Here is a 9810-nt window from a genome sequence, read left to right on the forward strand (position 1 = left end):
ACATGCCGCCAAGTGGCATTGCTCACATTTTGGAGTATGAGCGAAATTCTATTGGCAACATAAGTTTTCCAAGTGTGTGGCGGTTTTTCTAACCACGCCAACACAATGGAAGAATCTGACCAGAGGTATAAATCATGAGCAGGCAAATCTAGTTGGGAGTGGAGTTGATTAACCAGCTTGGAGAGTAGGACGGCTCCACAGAGCTCAAGTCTGGGGAGGCTGACTGTTTGCAGGGGGGCTACCTTACTTTTAGCTGCGAGTATGTGTGACGAGAAGGAGTATTCGTCAATTTGTACTCGGAGGTAGAAACAGGCGCAATAATCTTTTTCAGAGGCACCTGAAAACCCNCTTTTTCAGAGGCGTCTGAAAACCCATGTACTTGTACACGGTGAGTAGGGGAGAATTGCACCCAGCGGGGAATAACAATTTCATTAATCGTGGGGAGATTTTCGCGCAGAGTGTTCCACTTGTGGAAAGCGCCGGGTTTTACATGCTCGTCCATTCAGTTCCTTCCATCCTTAGTTGTTGAAGGAGCATTTTAGCGGAAATCATGACTGGCGTTAGCCATCCTGCCGGGTCAAACAATTTCGCCACCGCTGATAATTTGCCGCTTTGTCCTCGAGTTGGCAGCGGGAACAGGATCGTACGTGTAAGAGAAGGAGTCCGTTAGCGCGTTCCATTTTATACATAGCATTTTTGTAGAGCTAGTGTCCTGAAACTGGAGAAAATCAACATCAAGGACCTCGGAATCTGGGACTGATTCCAGGATGTTTGTGTGATTTGAGGTGATTTTTCGTAGTGGAAAACCTGCAGATTTTAGGGCGTCTTTAACTTGGGTTAATGAGCTTATACTGTATATTATGCCCGCCTGAGAGAATATCGTCCACGTATGTTTCTCGTAGGAGGATATTGCTGGCGAGCGGGAATTCGTCCTGACAATCCTGCGCTAACTGATGAAGCATACGGATTGCCAGATAGGGAGCGCAATTGACGCCAAAGGTGACTGTTTTCAGCCTAAAATCTTCTATGGGCTTATTTGGGGACTTACGAAAGACGATTCTTTGGAAGTCTTGATCTTCCTTGTGGACGAGAATTTGGCGATACATTTTTTCGATGTCGCCATTAAAAACGAACTTGTAGAGGTGCCATCGAAGAATGATGAGCATCAAGTCGTTTTGAAGAGTTGGGCCAGTGTATAGCACGTCATTCAATGAGTTTCCAGAGTGCGATATTCTGGAAGCATTGAAGACTACGCGTACTTCTGTTGTTTTGCTGTCTGGTTTTATGACAGCGTGGTGCGGTAAATAAAAGGAGAAGTATTTACCGCCATTGATGACTTCTTGGGATGAGGTGGGCTCCATGTGGTCCATGGTGATGTACTCTTCCAGAACTTCTGAGTACCTTTTGCAGAGGTCAGGGTTTTTCTCCAGAGTCCTTTCGATGCTGATGTACTGATGCTGCGCTGCTAGTCGAGAGTGTCCTAGAGTCATGATGTCTGGGAGTTCGGGTTTGATGGGTAGTTTCACCATGTATCGTCCGTCTGTCTGCCGGATTGTTGTGCGTCGATACAGGTCCTCACAGAAGTCCTCTTCACTTGAATGGGGTTGCGGGACAGCTACTTCCTCCTGTTTCGAAAACTTCTTCAGCAGTGAGTTCAACGATTCCTCCTGGGGTTCGGTAACCTGGGTGGTAAAGGTGGATATCCTCTCCTGGATTGGGCCGCTCAGAATCCATCCAAATATCGTGTTCTGCGCTATGAGACTTCTGCTTATATTTTGTTGCAGCCCTTGTAGGAGAATTCGGGGGATTAGGTCACTGCCGATTACCATATCTATTTTATTTGGGGTGAAACAGTTGGGATAGGCGAGCCTTAATCGTTTTATCTCTTCTATGTTAATATGAGAGATGTTGGTTGTAGGTAGAAACTGAGTCAATTGGGGCAAAATAATGGCTTGGGTCTTTATTTTCTGGGCTCGATCTGCTGAGCAGAGTGGGATTTCGCACATTTTCTTTGAATTTTGTACCACCATTCCACCCATTCCAGAAATCTCGAATAGAGCATCTGTCATAGGCAATCGCAAGAGTTTCTGTATCCGGGATGATACAAACGTTTTTGTGAGCCTTGATCCACCAGAACGCGAATATTATGATATTCGCCATCACAATATATCGGTACTACCGCCGTTGGGAGGAGAGTTGTGACGTTAGTACTCGAAAAGTGAGATGACACTTTATTTACGTCGTTTTTCTCTGGTGGCTTATGTGTCGCATATTTCGAGCAAGTGGGCGCTTCAGTATCCATACTAGTCTGCGTCGACAGCTGACTCGTTGTTCGCTGGGGTTTTGAATTGGGTTTTGGTTGCTGGGTTTTTGCGGGAAGTGTAAAAGAGAGTGATGTTTTCTTTGGCAGTATACACAAGTGAAGCTGCTTGAACAATCACTCTTTAAATGGGAGTAAGAAAGGCAATTTTCACAATAATTGTGCTCTCGTATGAATCTTAAACGGTCAGACACGGACAGTGCTTTAAATTTAACACATGTCTTCATGGGGTGCCTTGAGTTGCAGAGTTTGCATGAGAGCGGCTGATTTAAATCTACATGAAAATTTTGAGTTCTACTTTTATTAATGAACGTCGAATTTTGGTTCATCATTCTGGGTGTAAAAAGTGGGGTAGGGGGTTTTAGTTTGCCTGACCGATATGCATGTAGTCTTTCTACTACTTCATACCGGCTTGTGAAGAATTTATTCATATCTGCCCACAGCGGTAACTCTTTCCGTGAGCTGAGTGATTGTTCCCATAGAGACAGAGTTTCACTGGGCAGTTTTGAGGAACATAAATATACAGGGATGGGGTCCCAATTGTTGGTCGGGATTCCTTGTGCTGAGAGGCAATTATTGATAGTGGATAGAACTTTTTGGATTTGCTCACCACTTTCTGTGTATATGGGGGGATATTGAATAACGCTTTTAATTGGTGTTCTACCAATATCCTACGATTCTCGTACCGTGATTTAAGGCATCCCGGGCAAGTTCAAAATTATCGTCAGTGAGAGGGAATTGTTACAGTATTTGTCCTGCCTGACTTCGGGTTTTTTGCCTTAAATGGTATAGTTTCTGGGTTGGTGTCAATTTGGGGTGATTTTTATAGACTGCCGTGAACATATCTCTGAACGCCGGCCAGTCTTCGTACCCACCGTGGAAAATTTCTGTATCACACGGTGGTACCTTGAGGAATACTTCTTGGGAGTTCGAAGTTGGGGTGGAATTTGTGGTGGGAATGGTGCTTGTTTGGGACTGCGAATTTGCCCCGAGAAGTTGTAAGCCGTCTAAAATTTGCGTCTTACAATTCTCATAACTTTCTGAGCATTTATTATATTTTTGCTCAATCGATCCGCTAGATTCAGCGAAGTGCTCAGAGCGGGATACTGCTCTATATGAGCTTATAAGAGCATCCCATAACTTGTCAAGTTGCTGTAACTTCACATTTAAAAGCGTTTGGGTGTGTTCGCTTATAAGGGTGCTGGACCATTTTGAATAAAATGACTCTAGCCTATTACTATCAAAAATGAAGTCCTGAAGGCTTGAGTCAGAACCAGTAGGAGATTTCTTTTCCATTTTGGGTTCTAAAGAGGTAGTTGGGGTGATTCGGGGTGAGACGGTAGTGAAAGAGTAAAAAGNGAGGTAGTTGGGGTGATTCGGGGTGAGAAGGTAGTGAAAGAGTAAAAAGCGTAAAAATATCTTTATCTTGTCTTGAGATACCAAGATGCAGTTAACACCTTCTTATTTTCAAATTTAAAATATTTATTTTCGCTACTTTTTTAACGATTAAGAATTTTTTCCTCGTGTGGTGCTATTTTTATGAGCTCTACTGTATCTGCTTCGGGTGCTATTTTCTTGACCACTACTGTATATTGTCTCAGCGCGTCTGAGCTCAATAGTATATATGTACGTGTGTACGTATGTGTATTTACTGGCGTTGCAAATTTTGGAAGCGCAAAAGGTGGTTAGAGATCCAGAGAAGCGAAATAAATAAATATGCAAGCCGTAATATGTACGTACGTTTGTCTTTTCGGCTTGTGAGTATGTACGTATGTCGCAAATTTTGTAGCAGAATCTTATTTTTTCACTTTGAAACGGGGTAAAGGCTCCGTTATGCATACTTGGCATGGCTTGAGAGCTGTCACATAAGAAATCTGTTAAATGAGCCTCGCGTGTAATCGGTTATCGAACGCACAGCACTACATACGTAGAAGTCTGTTGGTTTTTGATTTCGACGTAAAAATGGTATAGCAGTGCATGCAATGCCAAGTATGCATAACAGAGCCTTTAATCTCTAGGCATAAGTGGAAGAAGCAGACAAGAACAAAGCGATTTTAGTTTCTTTTCGGGTACCGCTAATTAAAAACACAATTTCAAACACAATTTCGTGTGTTATACTCCTGGGTCATGCGTATATGTGAGTATGTACATATGTATGTCAGAATCAAGGGGCTTTAGAGTAAAAGCGGGGAATGAACAAAACGGTGTCCAGTATTTAACTATGTACTTGTTTAATATACGTGCGTGACTTCGGAATTTTTTCTACGTTCGTGTATATAAGTACATATGTATTTACGTGTATCGCACGGGACAAATGAGCTGATGTATATAAGGATGAATAAATATTTTTTTCGCGCGCAACACTAGAACTAACATATATATGTATATACTGTGCAGAAATTTCGGGACTTATGTGAATATGAGGGGGTAGTGAAACAGAGATTGGGTAAATAGGTATGTAAATTATATTACGTTTGTATATTTTATAGCGGTTTTTTCGTTTTGAGAAGGGGAAATGTGAAATTGCGCGGGATTATTTATTTATCTTTGTGTACATACATATGTATCGGGATATGTATGTCTTGAGGAGATGTGAGTCTAGTTACANTATATTTTATAGCGGTTTTTTCGTTTTGAGAAGGGGAAATGTGAAATTGCGCGGGATTATTTATTTATCTTTGTGTACATACATATGTATCGGGATATGTATGTCTTGAGGAGATATGAGTCTAGTTACAGTAAATTAGAAGTTCAGCGGCTTCCATCTACCGTACTGGGGAACCGCTAACAAATTTACACACGTAATATATGTATCTTTTTATGTGCAAGTTTAGGGTAGTAGGTAGGGAATGGTGCACTTACTTGCTTATTGGGTACCACCTGTCTTTTTTGTGTCGGGACTGTACTGCCTGAACTTTGCTGTATCCGGTTGTTGCCTTACCCGTTTTGCGTCCGTCCAGCTAACGGTGTTCCTTTTGCTGCCTCCTCTCTCGTCTTTTGCTGCTACTCTTGAATTCCGTTGTATTTAATTTTCGAAATTTAGGTTCACTTATATTTTTTTCGTATAACTTTCTAGACTGATTTCGGTTATATGTACATATGTATGTACATATATGTATGATCTTTTTTTTCGAAATTTTGTTTAGTTATATGTGTACGATAATTTTGTGGCTTTATTTCAGCACTTTCTTTGGGGTCACCCTGAGAAATTTTTCTATTTTAATTTAGATTTCCTCTTTTCAAGCTATCTACACTTTTTACTCTGAAATTCCAGTAATATGCACCTCTTTTTACTTTACTTCTTTTTCTTTTTGTATAATTTGGTACTTTTCAGCACTTTAAATTTTGATTTTAAATTTTTTTTTTTTCAGGTCGGTAAGTATTCACTTTTTTTTTGGTTTATTTTCGTTTTCAGCACATTCTCCTTCTTTCAGGTAAGTATTAAATTTTTTGGTATATACTTTCTTTTTTAAGCACTCTTTTATAATTTCTTCCTGTTTTTANTTTACTTTGAAATTCCGGTAATATGCACCTCTTTTTACTTTACTTCTTTTTCTTTTTGTATAATAATAAATAATATTTTGATTTAAAATTTTTTTTTTTGCTTTTTCAGGTCGGTAAGTCTTCACTTTTTTTAAATTTATTTTCGTTTTCAGCACTTTCTCCTTCTTTCAGGTAAGTATTAAATTTTTTGGTATATACTTTCTTTTTTAAGCACTTTTTTATAATTTCCTCCTGTTTTTGCAGGTAAGTATTCACTTTTTTCGGTTTATTTTCTGTTTCAGCACTTTCTTAATTTTTCAGGTAATTATTCAATTTTTCGCTTTGTTTTCTTGCCACCCTAATGTTCATACACAAACATCACTTAACAGGTGCCGCTATTCCGTTCGCTTTCATTTGCTGGGGTTTTTTTTTTCCTTTTTTAATTACCGATTGGGATATGTTAACTCTTTGATTCTTTAATTTTTAATAACTTTTCGTTTTCTCTGTTTAATTTTTGTTCACACAACTTTTTTTTTATAAGCTTTTATTTAACTTGGTCATCCCGCGCAAATCGTAGAAATTTCCAATCGATTTTAAACTAACTTCCCGAAAAGTTAGAGACTTGAAATTTTCAGCATAGTTCCAATCACGATGACAATGCAATTTAAAATATAAATGAATTCCCTATATGGTCCAGGGGTCTTGATTCAAAGTCGGTCAAAAATTAGTAAAATTTATGGCTAACAGAGCGTAATTTGCCAAAGAACGTAAAACCAGAGCAAAGCTATTTATGGCAAATTCTAGATATCAACCTAGTCTAGATATGAACCTCGTTGTAGGCATCATATCAAGGAGATACAATTAGAAGACTCGAGAAGTTTCCCCGCCAGAAGAACTTTAATATTGCGCCTAAATATATGCCATGCTACAGCGGAAGTGGACGACACGCCATTTCTTTAAATGAAATTAGCTGCTGCTATATGTATGTATGTTTATACAAAACGAAGGCAAACAACATTTTGCTTGCATAGTCTTCTGTTCTCTTTCATTGCAAGTTGAATTATTTTAATATCTATTGCAAAATTTTGTACATAAAATAAAATAAAACTATTTAATATACAACGCTTTTATAAATGGACTAAAAATTAGAAAATAAAGTAATGTAAAAAAAATATTTTTTTAAAAATAAGCTTTTATTTAACATGTTTAATCAAAGGAATAAAATAAAGTAGTGAAACAAAAGATTTTTTAGGAAGAAAATTTTGTCAAAACTGCACTAAAATGAATAAATAAAATAAAACTATTTAATATACAACGCTTTTATAAATGGACTAAAAATTAGAAAATAAAGTAATGTAAAAAAAATATTTTTTTAAAAATAAGCTTTTATTTAACATGTTTAATCAAAGGAATAAAATAAAGTAGTGAAACAAAAGATTTTTTAGCAAGAAAATTTTGTCAAAACTGCACTAAAATGAATAAAATAAAATAAGTTAAGGTCTCGTTAAAGTTACTAAAAGCCATTTAGTGAAAGGAGTTATTCAAACTCTAATGAAAATTACTAACAATTTGTACTAATTTACTTCGTTTTTAAAAAAGCTTGTCGGCGAATTCAGCGTACATGCATAATTGGTTAGGTATGTATGTATTTAAATGTATGTATGCAGATATTTAAATGCCGGTTTGCTATTCGCGCGTCATTCAACACCGCTGCTTTGTATGACTGAGCAGCGGCGTTGGCTTAGTAGTATCGATACCTAAACGAAATTAGAGGATGACTGAACACGAGCGCATTGCGTGCTGTCTTGCAAATACAGCCACCACAAGTGAACGATGCTTATAACTGCTCATTCTGATATTGACTTCGGCAAATCTGTACTCTGAATGATCGTGCACGAAACCAGCAAACGTGGCAGTTGAAAGGCTCCGAAAACATGAGAGTCATCATTTGTTGCAGAAGTCGTTTGACTTGTTGCTGAAAATCATCTGACTTGTTGCTGAAAGCCATTTGACTTGTTGCTGAAAATCATCTGACTTGTTGCTGAAATGACGACGAATGTGGTAAAGAGTAATTTATCGTCTCGTATGCATGTATGTATGTATTTATAGCGCGTCTACCATTCCATTGCATTGCTCACTGCTGGCTAGTTGTGAATATGCATACGTACGTAAGTATGTATGTATGTACATATCAATGCTTCATTTCAAACAAGCAAGTGTCTTTGAATGTTTTTGAACTACAGTATCATCACTTCGGCACTTCTTTTTAATCTTTAGTATTTACACTTTTAATTTTGTTTATTTAATATTCATTACATCCGATTTTAAAACTTTATACAGAGTTAAAAAAATGTCAACAAAGGGGTACAATAAAGTGCAAGTTTCAAGGTCTGTAAAATAGCGATGATTTTTGACAATTTTTTGGTGATAGTGCTGCGCGTTTTCTCTCATACAAAGTATGCTCGACAAAACTTTTATATGGAATCAAATGCGCAGCACTGTCAATAAAAAATAAATGAATTTGAAAAATCGGGGCTGTTTTAGAGTCACTTCAAACTTGCACTTAATTACACTATAATTGAATAAGCTACAAAACTGCATATCAGAAATTTTTCTAAAAATATTATTAACTTATTCACTGCAGGTCATTAGGATCCTATGTTGACCTTTTTTAAGAACTGTTTCCAGCTCTCGAGAAAAACGAAAAAATTATATAAAATGCTGCCCAAGAAATGGAAAAAAACTTTCTTTTAAGTTTTAGTTTGTAAAAAATTTTAAAACTGCATTTACCCGTAGAATATGCTATATCGTCACTAGACAGGAATAAAGGCGCGAGCTCAAAAGTTGACGGCGAAAAAAGACGCATAAAAAAATTTCAGCGTCAAATACTCTTAACATACTTCGCCAAAGTTTTTTATAAGCATCTTCTTTCGCAAAATTTTTTTAAACGCTTTTTTTCACCGTCAAAACACCAGCGCGCCTTTATTCGTATGTAGTGACGATATTTTTACAAAAAATTTATATTAAATAAACAAACGGAAAACTGTAAATACTAAGAATTGAAAGGGTGTGCAATTCAAATGACGAGGAGTGTATATGAGCAGATGTGATCACTACCCCAAGTAAACGCGAGCTGAAAGCGTGATTGTGTTAGTGTGCCAATTACGTTTGAATGAATTTGCGTTCGCTTTGTTACGCTCTCGCATGTATTTGCATGTGATGCTTACGCTCTTTAAGCAGGCGCTTGTATATGAGCAAATTTGACATCGATATAACTGTTGCCAACTTTGTGCCTTTCGCAAGAAATTAAGTGCGTTTAGGGAATTAAAAGGCGAAAATTGTTTAGTTTAGCGCTTGTTTTGTTCTTTGGTGCCCTTTTCAAGGCAATTTTATAATAAAAACGTGATTCTATGGTGACATTGTATTTGACTTACACATATTTTAGTGTTTGGCCGAGCTTCTCCTCTGGATAATATGCTCCAAGATAATCCAAACGCAATATTTTCACACAGTCTCTATCACGGAATCCATAGAATATTCTGCTAATTAGCTGGATGTGCGCATTTGTACAAAAGTAAGCAATTGCATGCAAAGCCTCTAGAAAAACCAAGTTTTACGAATAAAAAAACATTTTGCAAATTAAATTTATTAAATTGATTAACTGCGCATAGTTGGAAATATTTACAAGTTTCATTGTGTGATTACTTAAAATATTTGAACATACAGCTTTATATGCGAAAATACCTTTAAACACAGCAACACAAAATTGGTGTTTTTTTGGGAAAATTGCGCTATTTCCAGTATTTTGGTGCTTTTTTAAATAAAAAAACTTGGCGATCAGGGTTGCCAACTTGGCTCAAACCGTGCCATTTTTGGCACTATTTTCTAGAAATGGCACTGAATTTTTCAATTTTGGCACTTTTGAAAAAAAGCCAAATTTAAATACATTTTTGTGAAATCCTTTGCGTGTACTTCTTTTTCTCAACTACAATTTTCTAATTTCTATA

At 37.2% G+C, this 9810-nt stretch overlaps 1 protein-coding gene across 2 annotated transcripts in view; it reads left to right on the plus strand.

Moving 5' to 3' along the window:
* Positions 1-9810, plus strand: part of LOC108359294 (uncharacterized) — a 156520-nt gene that overhangs the window by 55947 nt on the left and 90763 nt on the right. The window contains exon 2 of one of the 2 annotated variants that reach the window (XM_017611106.1): positions 5977-5995. The exons of the other annotated variant lie outside the window; for it this stretch is intronic. Coding sequence (XP_017466595.1) covers positions 5977-5995 — 19 coding nt within the window. The remainder of the gene's footprint in view (positions 1-5976; positions 5996-9810) is intronic. 2 annotated transcript variants of the gene reach the window in all.

This window comes from Rhagoletis zephyria, unplaced genomic scaffold, assembly GCF_001687245.7.
Source record: "Rhagoletis zephyria isolate East Lansing unplaced genomic scaffold, Rhagoletis_zephyria_1.1 Rzeph_scaffold_00370, whole genome shotgun sequence".
NCBI lineage: Eukaryota > Metazoa > Arthropoda > Insecta > Diptera > Tephritidae > Rhagoletis > Rhagoletis zephyria.